The sequence below is a fragment of the Typopeltis vanoorti genome, chromosome 12 (assembly GCF_054136105.1).
Source record: "Typopeltis vanoorti isolate ZY-2024b chromosome 12, IOZ_Tvanoo_1.0, whole genome shotgun sequence".
Lineage (NCBI taxonomy): Eukaryota > Metazoa > Arthropoda > Arachnida > Uropygi > Thelyphonidae > Typopeltis > Typopeltis vanoorti.
The window spans coordinates 95,308,545-95,326,258 of NC_143560.1; the positions used below are offsets into that span (position 1 = coordinate 95,308,545).

The window sequence follows — 17,714 nt, forward strand, 5'->3', positions numbered from 1 at the left end:
TTCATCAGACCTATTCTCTCCTCTACACACATTCATACCATGGGACAAGATAGCCAAGGTTCCTCTAGAGCATATCGGTCCAGTGCCAATCATCTGCAAAAAGGAAGAGATAGGCACAGCAGTAAATAACTTAACTAGTCAAGTCCAAAAAGCAATGGAAACAGTCAAACAAACTACAGTCTTCCACCCAAATAGCCGCATCCCAGAGGAAATCATGGACCAATAAGAGCAAAGAACAAAGCCAGAAAGGTATTCCATAACACAAGAGTTCCACAAGACAAAAGAGTACTGAACAGCCTAAACACACAGGTCCGAGAGGCTCTTCAAAAACACTGAAACCAAAAATGAGAAGGCAAACTGCCCAACATCGATGCTGAAGATCACTCTGTCTGGAAATTCCTAAGAGCCATCTGCACCAAACAACAAACAAACAAACCAAGAAAGGAATCGTACACACACAGACAAAGATAAAGTGGAAGCACTAGCAGAAAACTTTGAATCACTGTGCAATCCATCTTATGCAAACCTAAACATCAACCTTGTATACAAGATACACTGTCAGGTTAAGACAACCCTACGATAGCAGGTTGATGGTCCTAAACCATCTAAACAACAAAAAGGCTCCAGGCCCAGATGGCATAACCAACCGAATAATAAAACTACTTCCAAGAAAGGCCATAGTACATCTCGTTAACATAACTAACACTATCTTCAGATACCAGCATTTCCGCACAGCTTGGAAGATCACAAATATCATACCATTGAAGAAGCTGGGAAAGAATCCCCAATTCCCTGAACGCTACAGACCAATCAGCCTGTTATCCAGCCTCGAAAAGGTGACTAAGAAAGTTATCCTCACAAGGCTTCAAGCAGAAACAAACAAACTGGGAATTTTACCAAACAAGCAGTTTCGGCATCCGCAAGGGCCATAGCACTGGCTAGTGGAGATTATCACAAAAGGCTACAACTGGAAACTCTATACAGCTGCCATCTTCATCGATGTGGCGAAGGCGTTTGATAAAGTATGGCATCAAGGCCTTCTATATAAATTCATAAAATTTAACATGCCAGTTAAGCTAACGAAAATAATCTACTTATACCTGAAAGACAGATATCTACAAATCAAAATCAATGAAACAGTATCAACCAGACGAAAAGTATTGGCACGCGTTCCTCAGGGCTCCCTTCTGGTACCTCTCCTCTTCTCAATCTTCATCGTGAACATACCTCAGAACACGAGAACAACAACAATCACTGCATTATATGCAGATGATACTGCGATACTGGCAAGATCTATGAGCCCAAAACTGGCAATTAGAAAACTACAAAGCAGCACTCACATACTAGAAAAATGGCTGGCAGACTGGGGGATCCAAGTAAATCCCGAAGACAGCTCAGCCATACTGTTTTCCAGAAAGAGAGCCCACAACATGGATAACATTCACCTCTTAGGTGTCAAGATCCCATGGCAGAATGACATCAAATATCTCGGAATAATACTCGATAAAAAAACTCCAATTCAGCAATCACATAAAACACACTGCCTCAAAGACAGCGAACGTAATCGCTCACCTCTACCCTATGATCAACAGGAAAAGCAAATTGGATACACAAACCAAGTTACTCATCTACAAGATGGTAATACGCCCGGTTATCACACACGCATCCCATGCATGGAGTCATACTACGAATACAAACATCCAAAAACTACAGAGAATAGAGAACAAATGCCTGAGGATGATTTTAGACGCCCCTTGATACATTAGAAACCCACAAATCCACAGAGAAATCAACATCCCTTACATCTCCTCCCTACTCCTAGATCTAACTGAGAAGTTCTTCACCAAGACAAGCAACCACCCAAACCCGCTGATCAAGGAAGCTTCGGAATATAATGAAGAGGAAAGATACAAATACAAAAGGCCCAAGTCCATCCTATGTCCAGCTGAACACAGCAAAACTCACAGCCATCACGGGGAAAGCTTAAAGCTCATTAACAATCCACTCAAAACACTTCCATTACAGACAAAGGGGAAAACGAAAAACATCTTTGCTTCACCCATCCAGCCAATAACGTTATGCGTTATTATGCGTTATATTATTTTGTTTTCTGCCATTCTTCTGTCTCCATATTGGGATTATTTTCATTTGCACCTATACATTTACAAATATTTATTACAAATGAGATTTTTTTTTTTTTTCACTCTGAAAATTAGTTATCCAATCGAATATACGGTACTGACGTTTTCCTCCCCGAACTTGTGTTTTTCATCAGCATAACAGGTAAACACATTTAATAACCATAAATATATTGACCTAATAACCTAAGTTACTTCAGCCATAATTCCAATCAAAGAAAATCTTTTTTATGAAATAATTTTTCACAGATAATTTTTCACAAATAAAATACATTAATATGTATTTTATCAATAAATACACTCACCACAATAAATAGTAATTATTTAATAAGTGCTAATAATTAACTGTATTAATTACTAACAAGTAAAACTGTTAAATGATTAGCTAGAACATTAATTCGTACCTCTTGATTCACCGTTATCCCCTCCCCGGGCGCGTTTAGAACCACTAGTTACATCGTTGTAGACGTTGCTGAGAAATCTGATTATTATTGTGATTATTATTAGTAGTATATTATAGACATATTTGCATAAATGAAAAATATTAAGTAATTAAATAATATATATTAATATATTCATCTAGCACTTACCATAAAATGAAAACTATACTTTTAAATATCGCATGTACGATTTATCATTTTAAAAAAATGACTTTGTGTTTACAAACAATTGTGATAAAATATTCATAAATTTTATAAAAACATACCTGATGCACTTGTATAAATATATTTTCCCTCCCCTAAATATTTACCTTTAGTCTAGTAAACCTAAATTAGTGAATTAGAAGAATCGGGTTAACCACCACTCCGTATAGAAGCGCTACGATCTGTATATTTATAAAATTTGTATGTTATAATATCCTCTAATAATTTATAGGGTATTATAAAAAAAACTGCCGCTTTTTTTTTTTTTTTTTTTGTCGTCGTTTTAAATTTTCGCATTTAATTATACCAAAGAAAATTAATATGATTATTGTTTAGTCCTTTTACAAAAAATCTTAGTAAGGTATTCCACATCATGCCTAAGAATATAAATAATCTTTACATTTAAGTAATCAAAAGTAGTAATAAAAATGTACGAAACTTAAGCAATAAACACATTGCTATATATCATCATCATCATCAGTTGCATCAGTCTTGGGACTGGTAACTCAGCAGCAATTTCTTCCATTCCGCTCTGTCATTGGCTTTCTTCTTAACCTCCTGGTAACTCCTCAAACCAGTGCTGTCTTTGACTTGGTCAAGAAAGCTTTTCCTTGGTCTGCCTCTTCTTCTTTTCCCCTCTATTTTGCCTTCAGTTATTCTTTTCACAAGTCCATCTTGTCGAAGTATATGTCCAAACCACATATCCCTTCTAATTTTGATGGATTTTATTAGAGTTCTTGTTTCGTTTATCTCTCTCAGGAGTTGTTGGTTTGATTTTTTTTCTGTCCATTTTATTTTGTTCATGCGACGCCAGCACCACATTTCAAAAGCCTTCAGTCTTCTTACATCTTCTCTGCCTAGAATCCAGGTTTCACATCCATACAGTACAATGCTCCATATCAATGTCTTTACTAATTTTTGTTTTCAATTATATTTTGAGGTTTCCTGTTAAAATGCTTTTCATCTTGCAGAATTGGGCTTTTGCGTTGTTTATTCTTGATCTTATGTCTTCTCTTGTTCTGCCATCTTCTGTTATTAGGCTACCTAAATATTTAAAGCTCTTCAACTGTTTTATTTGTTCCTCGATGATGTCTATATGGTCTGTATTGATAGAGATTTTGCCTGTAACAATTATTTTGGTCTTATCTGTGTTGATTTTCATTTTATATTTTTCAAAGTTATTAATTAGTAATTCTAGCATTGTTTTTAACGTTCTTCTGTTTTCTGCTGCAAGGGCTATGTCATCAGCAAATCTTTACACATGACTTGCTCACCATTTATCTTTATGCCACTATTTATTTTATCTTTAGTTTCCTGAATGGCATTTTCAATATATAAATTAAATAAAAGTGGTGAAAATATACATCCTTGTCTTACTCCACTCCTGATATTCATTATTTTCTCCTTATCATTGATTTTAATCCGTCCATTTTGATTTTTGTAAATTTGATCAATTATTTTCCTATCGCTCAAATCTATGCAGATATTAGTTAGACAATTTAGGAGTATTTGCTGGTTTACTTTATTAAACGCTTCCTCTAAATCAAGGAAGCAAATGTAAGTATTTTGACTAATTTCTAATTTTCTCTCTATTATTGTTCTTAAACAGAGTGTTGCCTCTCTTGTCCTTTATTCTTTCTGAATCCAAATTGGTCTTCATCCAATAGACATCTATTTCTGAATAAATTCTATTTTGAATAATTTTTAGCAGAATTTTGCTAACATGTGGGATTAAAGCTATTGTTCTAAATTGGCTGCATTTGTTTACATTATTCTTTTTTGGTATTGGTATTATGGTTGATTTCATAAACTCCTTTGGTATTTCTCCTCTATCATAGATTTGGGCTATTAATTGATAAAGGTTTTTGTCTCATCTGCTATATATAGCCTTAGCATTTTTATCACTTAAATGCAAAAGTCAAACACGTTGATAACAAAGTTGATAATTATCATCTACAGATTTTAAGGAAACGGAAGAAAACGTTATTTGAATTTCCTACTACACTAAAATCATAAAAAGTGCCTGGTATCCTTAAAGATGGCTTTGCTTTTAAATACTTGCAAAAAGTTTTGATACCCTAAATATGGCCGAAAACATATTGCCTTAAAATGGTTATACTTTTACCAGTTCTACTCCTATTTATTGGATATGTGATTCCCTATGTAACAAATGAAGCTGTGAAGCTATTTCGATCTCAGGATGACGTTCATTTTCGTTTGGATAACTTTTGTTATAAAACAGCCTTGTGTTTGTATATTCCAGATTCCAAGCACGATGTTTTAGATGTAAGGATTTAAATAACAAAGTCATTAAATTTCTCCATGGAGGTCCTGAATAATAATCTTATTATTAAATAATAATATTCTGAGATATTGAACTGTGAAATATCTGAACATGAAATGATTAAATTTGAATGTTTACATTGAAGAGATAGGAGTAACCATTTTGAGTAAATTGCGAATAGTTAAGTGTTGTGATTTTTTTCTCTTTTATTTGATTTGGAGTAAGGATTATACGTCAACTTTCACCATAACAAACTGCTGAAAAAAAGATTGACTAAAGGCTATAGTAAAATGCTATGCTTAGAAAAAAAAAAACTGTGGCAAACTGTCTACAATAACAAGATATTCGTGTGATCCTCCTTACATGTCTCCTATAGTGAGAGTCCACCGTTCAAGAATTTTAACAAGGTCATCGTAATTATGTCTTAGTAATAGCAGTCATAGATTTTAGCTTTTGAATTAAAATAGTATGATTTTTTATGTCCAATATATTTGACATTTGCTTTTGAATGATTTTTGTTTAAATAAAGCATTTCATAATGATCTTGAAGATTGTATCAGGATGGAACTTTCATTACGTTACATGTGAAAAAGATCTTTACGGTTCAATTCTAGTCATCTGCTCGAGGAACAGGCAAGTAAGCAATTAAAAACCTGAGTCTGCTCTATAAATTCGAGTTTTTAATTCTATAACTCATCAAAATCGACTCAAAACATAGACGCAACTTCTAAATAAATAAATACCACTTTCGGCTAGAGGTTGCCTACCGATTTCTAAAGGGTTTGGAGTAGAAAAGTGCCGTTCCACTAGCTTTTGGAAAACGTGCCAGAGGATTATGTACTTATTTTATTTTATTATTATTTATTTATTTTTATTTTTTTGTGATCAATTATACGAGTGCATTGTGCACGTTTGCAAGTAATCGGAGGAATAGAAACGTCCTGATAGACATCTCTAATTTCACCTATCACACCATTCTATCATAACTCTTTTGTGTTAGCTTGCCTACTGTTATTAATAATACTCCTTTTTCGATAATAAAATACTTTGGTAAACACTACCATAGTCATCGTATACGTGGTAAGCTGTGCATTTAGAATTTAAATGTTTCTGAACTGAATCATTCGGAGGAATGGCATTTGTTTGTTTTGATGCATTTTTGTCACAGCCTCAGTAAGTTTCTTGCTTCAGTACATTGACATGAGTTACATGATTTTTTTCCAAGTTATACTTTTGTTAATTTATTATACATATGCATTATTTATGCTATGCTACAACATAATTACTGATATCTAAAGTTTTTGTATTCCGTGAAATTCGAAAAGTAGCCCTTTTTCAGAATGTTATGGCTATTATTGAGATCTAATGCATAAATGGAAATGAATGTTTTAATATCATGAATTACTACACATTGAGGAATTGCAGCGAGATATTACATTAATGAAACACATAATAAGCGTGAAAATATATTAATTAATGGACATTCCAACGGAAGCATTTAAATTTTCAGGCCATTCGAAATTTACAGTGGAGCGAGTGACAACTAAGATATTTGGATGACAAATTAATGTTACTCGCTAATATAACTCCATTGTAGACGTCCTCAAAAGAATTTGGAATCATTAAACGATACAGAAATGGCTGGAATATTAAGAGTTAGACTTTTGTTCTTCTTTTGACCTAAGCGTGTTTCACGAAATTTACTCTCTTCTGCATTACTTTCACTTGATCCATTTTGGTGATTTTCTTCTGACTCGTATCGATTATATTTCTTTAACTTGTAAGCTTCCTTATAACGCGGATCTCCAGGTCCCCATTCGCTACTAGGCCGAAATATTTTTGAAATATTCTAGAAGAAAATATTTGGATAAACATTTATTTGAACTGCATAGTATATCTAAATGTTAACCATATACATATAATTGCACATGTAAATTTTAAGTCATATCTAAGTTAAACTTCACTAAACATGAAACATTTGATTAACGTCATCAGTCTTAAACATTTTGAATTTATTTGTTTATATACTACTGCTACTACTAATATGTTCACTGGGCATCTACAGATGCCGTATGGTGACTCCGATGCTCGGTGATGTTCACACCAGGCCTCATCATGTAGTCCTGTTGTTTGCTTTTCTGGCAGCCTCAACTCTCTGAAAATCAGTCACTCCACACACGCCATCCATCCATCTCATTGATGGTCTACATTTGCCTCTTTTTCCAGGAACTTTACCTTCTATTACTGTTCTGAGAAGTCCTCCTTCCATTCTTTCTATGTGTCCAAAATATTTTAACTTTCTTCCGTCAATATCCTTAAAGAGCCTTAAAGGTCTACTGATCTTTTCTAACACCCATTCATTTGTACGCCTTTCAGTATATGATATCCTCAACAGCATTCTGTAACACCACATCTCAAAAGCAGATATCCGTTTCTTATCTGACTTCTTTAGGTTCCAAGTCTCGCATCCATAAGTCGCTGTTGGAAAAACAACCGCATCCAAAATCTTCAACTTTGTTCCCGTGGAGATAGATCCATCCTTCCAGATTTTGCACAGGTCTATTGCAAATTAATAGTAGTGAAATATAACGGTCGTTTTGAAGAAAGTACACAATTATATCTTTGGTAAGTGATTGAACATTAGTGAACTCTCGTAAGTTTAAAGTGATAAACTTTTATAAATAAACTCCATCACAGTACAGTAAAATGTACTTTAATGATTAGTTGTATGTCATTAATAACAACATACGTACTAAATAATAATATTTAAGTCCCGCAAATTTTGGGGAAACAAGAGTCTTATAACATGTTCTGGCATTCCGAAAAATCCAAAAATATGCATAGAGGTCTGTTTTCTGCACTGCCTGGTCGGTCTTGACACCAAGTGATATTTACATATGTATGGAGGTGGATAGCGAGTACGCTATTGAGAAAACATCAACATATACTTTGATGCGCGAATTTTCTGCACTTCACCAGATAAATAAGAAGACGAACGTGGATGATAAAGTATGATTATTATTTTAGTCTAGAATAAACACGTGTGTATACAATGTAAGAATTCATACTCCAGTGCACAACACTGAATTACAGTAAAAGAGAAGCTTTATTTGGCTGATTTATTATTATTATTATTATTATTATTATTATTATTATTATTATTAGATAATAGTGAGTTAGCCAGAAGGTGATAGCAGGTCTTTTTTCGGAAGGGGGGGCAGGATTTTTCTGTGTGTAAGACAGACCAAACAGCCCGGGAGCACACTCATTCGATAGACATATGCCTGCAGGCATAAAGTTAACCATTCTTCTCCTGTTAAAAGCCAGTTAAACATAAATGCTCTTCAATACTGTGAACAGTGATTTGAATGTGATGATGGTGATAAAATACATGTTTTATTTTCTACTTTTCCGCTTTTCACATGAACGACTTTTATAAAGAGCCAAATAAAATAAATGTTTTTCATATCCTTGAAAGTTATCGCTTCTCAGTACGGTAGAAGAAAGAGAAGCAGGCGAGTGGGGAGAGGGAAGCTAGACCATCTGGCTTGGAGAACAAACATGATTTTAGCCACGTCATACCTTTAATAAGCAAATGTTAGTAGTTGTAGTGACGCTGTTTCTCTCAGCGATGCAATCGTTCTACAAGCTGACTAACCGTTAGAAAGACATACAAAAGCGTGTCATATCTTACTCATATTTCCAAGCAGTTTTCAACGAGATCTTTTCTTTTCTGCGGTTTGAAACAGTCCAGGAAAGGATCGTTGCATTATTGGTAAATTCAAATCCAGGTTTTACATCAGAATTACATTTGGTTGAAAAACATCTTCCATTAAAATCTATCAGATAAGCGCGATGTGGGAATGTGACTGCTGAATTCATAATGCTACTCTTTAAAGTGATGATCTTCCTAAAGACCGATTCATATCCCTAAGCGGAACTACGAGTAGCCGCGTCGTAATATAACTAATATCCGATGAAGCCTAATTTCTTATCCTTTAAAACTTCTGTCGCCACTGACGACAATAATCTTACTTGTGACATGATTCGATCCATAATAATTTATTGTAGTATTTCAAATATCACACTTAGAGGTCGTCCCAATTTAAAAAAAAAAGTTACGGTATGTTAAAGATACCAAGCTATTTTAAACCTGGTTTTACTCCATTTCCAAAGTAAGCAAACAGGCAAATAAGTCAAGTTTGCGCCTGCACGTAGTGTGAGTCTAACTGACCCACAAGGTAGTACAAGTCTAGACAACTCGTGGTAAAGGTGGAATAAGCTCTGATCACTAATCTTAATATTTACCCTTAATGCAAAGCCCATCTCCTTGAGGAGATGTATGATGCTATGCATTAAAGGCAAGGGGCATCATACATCTCCTCAAGGAGATGGGTTTTGCATTAAGGGTAAATATTAAGAATAGTGATCAGAGCTTATTCCACCTTTACCACGAGATGCCTAGACTTGCACTACCTTGTGAGTCAGATACTACGTGCAGGCGCAAACTTGACTTATTTGTCTGTTTTCTTACTTGGGAAATGGAGTAAAACGAGGTTTAAAATAGCTTGGTATCTTTAACATATAAAATATATTATATCCAAGGTAAAAAACTTTCTATAAAAGTTACGGTAATTTGTTTCTAAATAATGAAATCTCATCTTTAGGAATAAATTCTAGAACATGCACCGGTAGCAAGCTACCGTAGGGCAATCGAAAGAACAATGTGTCCTTTGGTTGAAAAGAAAATAATTCGAATCGCGTCACACCGAAGTGACATTGATAACGACTTCCAGCTGAAAGTGAGTTAGATAGCTGAAATCACAACAGGATTTTTTCCCTTTCATAGAACAAAAACAGAATAATGCAATTATCAAAGAAAGAGCCATATGGCTTCATTTCGGCGATTATTTTCATTATGTGCTTTAAGAATGCGTTAATCGTAATTTAGGGTATTAGGATCAATTACTTAATAGCAATTTAGTTCTCTTGTTGTAATAACCAGTTAGCAGTAACTTAATCCAGCGAATGCGCAACTATTACTAGCAGACGTCAATATATGTCTGGACATGTCTTGGTATATAATAATCTAATTGAAGAATAAATAAAATAAAATAAAATCGTCAGAAATGATTGCTAACTACAAAATAAGTAGTGAGGAATTTAGCTAGTACTATAAAAGTGACCGTTTTTCACATCAACTTACATCTGAAATTAGATAATTTGTAAGCTATTACAGTGTTGTAAAACGTACATTTAAGTCCAACTTACTCTGCGATTTTTAATAGCAATGTATATTGCCCATAAAGGTATTTGAATCATAGAAATGAGAGCAAGTATCCATCCAATTCCATTAACCCATGGTGGGAATACCTTATCTTCGTATCCGGATGGCACATATTCCACCAAGGAGTACACAAAAAGAAACTACAAGAGAACAGAAAATAATGAAAATTGAAATCTTATGAAATTTATTATACTGCTGCTTTTTTCTGCATTAAAGTCAATGATTATTAATTTATATTTAATTGAAGTAAACTAAATTTATTTAATTTCAGTGAAGTTAATTAATATTTTATTACAGAAGGTTTTTAAATATATGATACATGGCATTTATCAGGCATGCATATATATATATATAAATTGTGGCCAGTTTATATGATATAACCCAGTTATTGTTCAGAAACTGTCTTATGATTTAAAGCAGGAAGGTAGATATCAGTGTGTGTGTGTGTGTGTGTGTGTGTGTGTGTGTGTGTGTGTGTGTGTGTGTGTGTGTGTGTGTGTGTGTGTGTGTGTGTGTGTGTGTGTGTGTGTGTGTGTGTGTGTGTGTGTGTGTGTTAACTCAATAGTGATGCCCATAGCATGACCCGAATGCTGTACGACAGTCTTCCCGATATAATACCACGGAAACAGCTCTACTATGGTTAATTCATTCTGAGTGGCCCAACTGTCAAAAAACACATTCGTCTAAAACATATGGCTGGAGATAGCATGCTGATGTGAAAAACTAACGGAGAGTTACATGAATCGTGCAGTCTAATAGACAAGCTAAAATTAGTTAAATAGCAAGCGAAAAGACAACTGTCCGTACGAAAATGAGTAACACATCGAACCCCTGTGATAGAGGACATACATCAGTATACGTTAGTTTAAAAATACAACAGTAAACACGTGTGTAGTGGAAAATGGTCGATGAATCTCAGTTCTAGTTGTTTCACTAGTAGTAGTAAGATTGGATTAGGAACGATGCGGTGGGGGGGGGGGAGAGCTCCTGATATCGCTAAACCAATGATTGAATTCCACACTCTACCAGACTAACTTCTGTTCTTAATCTTACCATCCTTGGTTTCAAGAGCATTCAAAATTGGGATAAACTGGTCAGATATAAATTAAATTATCATTTTCATGCTCTCTGAATCATTCTTGAGCCAGCGACCAGTCCGATGACTGTTGCTTTGCTATCTTGGAAGACTCCCTATTTATGGACTAGACTCTTGTTCATTATATGCTTTATTAAATGACCAGAAAAGAGTGATAGCAAGATTGCACCGTTTTATAGCCATCAAAAAGTGTAACAGCTCTTTAAATAGCTGAAAGCATATTTAATATATACTCCGTAGTACAAGGAAGAAGTTGTGATTTTAATGATTTTCTTAAAATGAATCTATACACTAGTTTGTTCTTTTCAAATGTCATTACGATTCCAAACATTTTGAAATCTGGTGCTGTTTAGTTTAAAAAAAAAAAAAAAAATCTTCTGTAAAGTACGCTGGAATTAGTTTTGCAATTTTTGCACCTCAGTAAAAGTTATAAATAAAGAAAGAAATCCTCTGGATGCCTTTTCCTTTTCCAACTGGGTGTGGGTAGTCCTCATTATAATCCCAACTTTTTTTTTTTTTTTTTTTTTTTTGTAATCATTGAATATTTAGTCTAACATCCCAACGTCGCCGTATTGGTTATGTGCGTTCCCGATGAGTATTAGAAAGAGAGAGAGGTGATATTCCTAACCCTAACGAGTATTTATTTGTATGTACTCATATGTGTTCTAGTCGCTAAAACAAAATAATTTTTGTCATAATAACCCAGTATTTTGTTTTAATCGAATGTTTAAAACTGAATAGAGATGAAGAAATATTGTTTGCAAATCTAGTGGCATGTATGCGCCAGGGATAAACAGGTGATAAATGGATTGCTTTCGACGTATACGTGACCAATATCAATAATTCCTTTTTTAAAAAAAAGAAGGAACAAAAGCGCTTACCAAAAGTACTACAGGCGTGATGAACTTCCAGCATATTTTGAAATACCACCCTGGTTTGAAGCCAGCCATCATTTCAATGTCTGAGCAAAAGTTTGCAGTACCTGAAAATCAAAACCGTATAAACTTTTTAATTGAATATAGTTAAGTAGCAAAACGGAGACACTTTTTTAGGAAATAAGAACAACTAAAAACAAGCACATTTCAACTGAAAGTGAAAAAAAAAAAAAAAAGAGGACTGTTAGCAAAGACAACGTAATGTTTGCCAAATATTTAGTAACCTTTACTGACTGTTCAGAACAAACTCCATTAAAGTTTATTATCGCCATAAATGCTCGAAGTATAATATAAACTATTTCTCTCTCTCAGCTTTTGAAAATGCATATCTATTTGTTGTTGTTGTTGTTGTTGTTACAGTTATTTCAGTAACCAGTAACCTCAATATATTTCAATGTTCCTATGAGATCTAAATATTGCATATTTAATGATATGTAGACAGTTGTTAAAACGTATGTATAATTTCTTTAATGATATACAGTTCACCATTTACATTAATTCGAGAGGAACTTACCATAGCCCCACATGAGTGCGAACATCTCGCAAGTGGCAGCAAAGAGTAAGGCAAATCCTCCTGCATAATCGTCCATTAGCTTCATAATATAAGTACCTCCCTGGAAGTAGAAAAATTTGATGATTGGAGAGAGAGAGAGAGAGAGAGAGAGTTAATGCAGAGAATTATTTAGTAACATTGAAAAATAGTTGTAGACCAGCTACAGAGTATTTACTATTAAAATAATAATAATAATAACTATTATTATTATTATTATTATTTCATATTAGCAATAATATATACATATTCCTATATATAGTATTATGCTTTCAACAGAAATGCGCCCCAACAGTTGGGAGGGGTTCGAAATATATATATATATATATATATATATATATATATATTAATGAAAAGTGGGTTAGGGTCGCTGAAGTCTGAGAAACTCGATCCTAGATGCTTTCTGTATCATCGAATCCAGAAATGAATAAAAGCGCGAGAATCTGCCGAAGGGTGATTGAACGAAATATGCGCGAAGAGCATATAAAGCACTTCGTCTTTTGTTTTATAATCCAATCCATTAAGAAGTGAATACACTACAGCCACGCATAACAAAAGGTATGTCAATATAAAAAACAATACAGTACCATATCATATATATAAAATACTTCTTCCTACCTTAGTCACACAAGGAAGTCCTAAAAGGAAGCATACGGAGCATGTTATGAAACTCATTAGCATCTTGTGCTCTCTCAATCGTGGAAACCGATCGTTCAGCGTAGAGAAAAGAGTTTCTAAATAAGAGAACTTAAATAAAAATATAATGATTTTTAGAATAACGAAACTTGATATGATTACTCAATTTTCTTAATTTAAATATTTAAATTCATTAGTTGCATTTCTTGAAATGCAATAGTATGACATAAATTCCAATTGTTTCATCTTGAACTACTATAATTTTTATCAAACTGAAAATAAACTATTTCTGTTTTAATTACGTCAGTAACAACATGGGCACTTTTGCTTCATCCAAAGATAAAACAAAAGTGACCATTTATTGTTCCAGGTCTGAAAGATATTAATAAACTCAAGTTAAGTGTCCATGGAAGCTACCTGAAGGGTCACTGTATCATCTGTCCACGCGGTTAGCCTAGTGGCTATGCGCTTCGCAACCATATGTCTGGGGAAGGCGTGTCCTAGGTTTGATTCCCGTCGCCGACGTGAGAAGCTTAAGGATCTGCCATAGCCAAGTTAGCCGGTCTTGGGCGTGGACAGCAGGTTTTTTCCCCCAGTTTATCTGGGATTTTTCATCCCGCAAGCAGGCAAACCGGCCCCGTCGTGAACAAACACGGATCTACAGCCATAAATACTTACCCCCCCCCCATGAGGAGGTTAAGTATTTATGGCTGTAGATCGTTATTTATTTATTCTCCCCCGCCCCAATAGGGACGGGGGAGAAAAAGGGAGGAAACTTCATACGAATAAATAAATAAATAAATAAACTGTATCATCTAAATTTTCAAGTTCTTAAGAGTTGAAACTTCATAACATATGCATCAATTAACCTCATAAAATATGTTTAGCATTTAACTGATTAAACATAAAGGAATTGTGAAATTACTAAAACTGTGTGAAATGATTCTGCTTCTGTCTAACTAGGAAGGATTTATGTGAATTTATCCGCGTAATTTCTGTAAGTCAGTAGGTTTCGACCTTTGGTTGGAAAGACCCAGGTTCGAATCCCTTCTAATATGCGAAGAACTATCATGGCTTTTCAAATGAAGATGAGCTAGCCGGTGTCATGCGGATGTGGCAGGGTTTTCTTCCTTTTGTGATCCAAAAAAAAAAAAAAAAAGAGAGACAAACAAATTCACACACACACGCACACACACCTAATTGTTAGCTATTATTAAGTTATGTTGGGAAAAAAAAAAAAGTCGAATTATTTGGCTGGGAGTAGCCCAACCCGAAGGAGAAAATATGAAGCTTCATAACTTACTGCTTTTACACCAAACAATTCCAAGCTGATATAATTAAATGTGAGTTTTTTATGAATAAATAAATGAATCGGTATCGTATATAAACAGTATATAGAAATGTTATACAGTGTTATACAGAAAACAAGTGTAATTGTGATATATAAATGTATTTAGTTACAACTCACCTGACTGTCTACAGCTAGAAGAAGTAGCATGAAAAAGAATAAAATGGACCACAGTTGGGGAACTACCAACCGAGCTAAGGCTTCTGGGTAGGCAATAAAAGCTAAGCCTTGTTCTGTAAAAAAATAAAAATCAAAGTTTAAGGGGGAAAAAGTTTAATTCAACTCTTTAAAGATGAAAGTATAGTTTATTATGAAAATGAGTAAGTTAAAAAATATGAATAATCATTGAATATATTTCTGATGAAAGCGAGTTTGTAGCAGAATCTACACTGTTCTGATGTTCAACGATTTTAAAGTTTTTTCTACAAAATCGAACATCATATCATAGAAAATCGCATGAAGTTTTAATTACTTCTTCTCTTTAAAATTTATTCTGTTTCTTCAATGTATATACGAGTAAAGTAGTGCAATGATGATAAATAAGAATATAGTCCATAATTCACAAACAGAGTTGTATTTGAAACTAAACAACTTGAATTGCATTTACATCACGTAGCTTTTCACGTAATCACAAGTTGAATGAGACATTTGTCCAGCACCTTCAGTTGAAGTAGAGTTAGCAGATCTCAGAAGGTAGCAGGTTTATTATATTAATGGAAACTCGGGTTCAGTGGTGTAGCTAGAGCTTTTGCCGCCCGGGGTGGTCACTTAGTTTGCCGTCCCTCTCAATACACACCAAAAATATTAGAAAAAGTCAAAACGACGCGGGGAAATAAATTAAAACACTATGTTTATTTTTGAAGTAAAACTTTAATTTCAACATTTTAAAATGTTATTTTTCTTGCATTTTAGTAAAATCGTCGATGACATTGGCGAAGTCTATTTCATAGTGATGGAGACTGAGTGGGCAGTTCTTAATCAATATTAATATAGAAAAACTCCTCTCACAACTAGCAACACTTACAGCAATTGTGATGAAAATTCGCAGCAGTATTACAATATTTGGAAATGAGTTCTCGAGACTGTATGTTAGAATTACTGCAAAAGTTCAAAAAGGTTAAAAGTGTCGCCCGGGATGGACCGCTCCCTTCGCCCTCCCCTAGCTACGCCTCTGCTCGGGTTTTGTAAGTAGACAAATTACTATGTAGTGGGTGGTAGAATGTAAAGTATAGACGGTGGATTGGGAAGTGTAGATTCGTCTCCCGTAATGAGTACTCGGTCTCATTAATATCAGTAGCTTAGTAGCTTACAATTTTTATTATTATTATTATTATTATTATTATTATTCCTGATACCTCCAAGGAGTCCGAAGACTCATCGCGGGAGGACATCTTCAACTGTCTCTACACCTTACCTCTACTACGAATCAACGCCATCTACCGCCCACCTCCAACACCACCACAACTAGTAATTTTTGTCTGTAAATTGCGTGTGTTCTGAAGGGCCGATTTGTATGTATGCGGGATGAAAAACCCGAGTTTCCGGGAGAAAAAACCCTGCTACCTCCGTATGAGATCGGCTAACTCACCATCATTTGAAATCGACCAGATAAAGATTCCTCCCGTCGCGACGAGAATCGAACTTAGGCCTATTCCAATCGAAGGGCGCAATGTACCGTCGTTCTTCCAATTGCGCTACGGAGGCGCTATTTTGGGTTGTGTTCTTTGTGCCATTGTCGAACATATAGTTGAATTGAGAAATCTGTTTCAAATCTGCGTCTTAAGATGAGCAATCATATGGTAATGCAATCTGATTGCTTTTGATTGACCTAAAATTCACCATCACTAATAATTTTAAGTTACACTGAAGCTTATCAGCAAAATTGTAAGCTGCCAATCACCGTTTGGTATAAACACCGAATACCTTACTTCAGAAATTGGGAAAAGGTAGTGTGTGTGTGTGTGTGTGTGTGTGTGTGTGTGTGTGTGTGTGTGTGTGTGTGTGTGTGTGTGTGTGTGTGTGTGTGTGTGTGTGTGTGTGTGTGTGTGTGTGTGTGTGTGTGAGAGAGAGAGAGAGAGAGAGAGAGAGAGAGAGAGAGAGAGAGAGAAACTAAAGTATTCAGATTCCTACCTCCTTTTACTACCGTCCTGATATCAACATTCATCGTTTTGGCCATGTTTCCCAGGGTTGAGAATATGACTACGCCAGCCATGAGACTTGTGATAAAATCCAAGGAACTGATGAAAATTGCATCTCTGAAAAATTATAGAAAGCATTTAATCAATCACTGTGGAAAAAAAAAAAAAAGCATCTATCTCAATATAAGTTATGTATAGATGGAAAATGCATGCAGTTCCCTATGAATATGAGTAGCTATAACATACGTAACTGTATTATCATTAGCATTAATAATTTAACTTGACCTTTATTTTTAACGTATATAAACTACATGCAGTCGAACATTTCAACTTGCTTGCTGTTCATGTATATCCTCTGCTTTGCAAATAGAATGCTTATTTCTACTGAAAAAAAAGGAATATAAATAAACAGGGGCGAATACTGTTCTTGAAATTCACGCTTGCTCTTGTTAACATTCAGGGAGTGAGAGGTGTGATTGAAGTTTGATTAGCGTAATAATGAACTACTGACCATTTAAAACTATATATTTAGAAATTTATACACATTTAATCATACAGATAGAACATTTATTTTACAAATGATATTCTATCTTTTTCAATTTAGCTACTTGAATACAAATTCTATCCTGAACTGGTCAATAACATCGTCATAAAAAGT

General features: G+C 34.5%; 1 protein-coding gene across 1 annotated transcript in view; it reads right to left on the reverse strand.

Annotated features, from left to right (window-relative positions):
• LOC150101021 (sodium-dependent proline transporter-like) overlaps window positions 1–17,714 on the reverse strand; it is a 70,982-nt gene that overhangs the window by 34,816 nt on the left and 18,452 nt on the right. The window contains exons 9-15 of the mRNA XM_090402149.1: window positions 17,049–17,173; window positions 15,039–15,151; window positions 13,553–13,681; window positions 12,899–12,998; window positions 12,331–12,431; window positions 10,338–10,493; window positions 6,771–6,915 (exon numbers count right to left, since the gene is read on the reverse strand). Coding sequence (XP_090258275.1) covers window positions 6,771–6,915; window positions 10,338–10,493; window positions 12,331–12,431; window positions 12,899–12,998; window positions 13,553–13,681; window positions 15,039–15,151; window positions 17,049–17,173 — 869 coding nt within the window. The remainder of the gene's footprint in view (window positions 1–6,770; window positions 6,916–10,337; window positions 10,494–12,330; window positions 12,432–12,898; window positions 12,999–13,552; window positions 13,682–15,038; window positions 15,152–17,048; window positions 17,174–17,714) is intronic.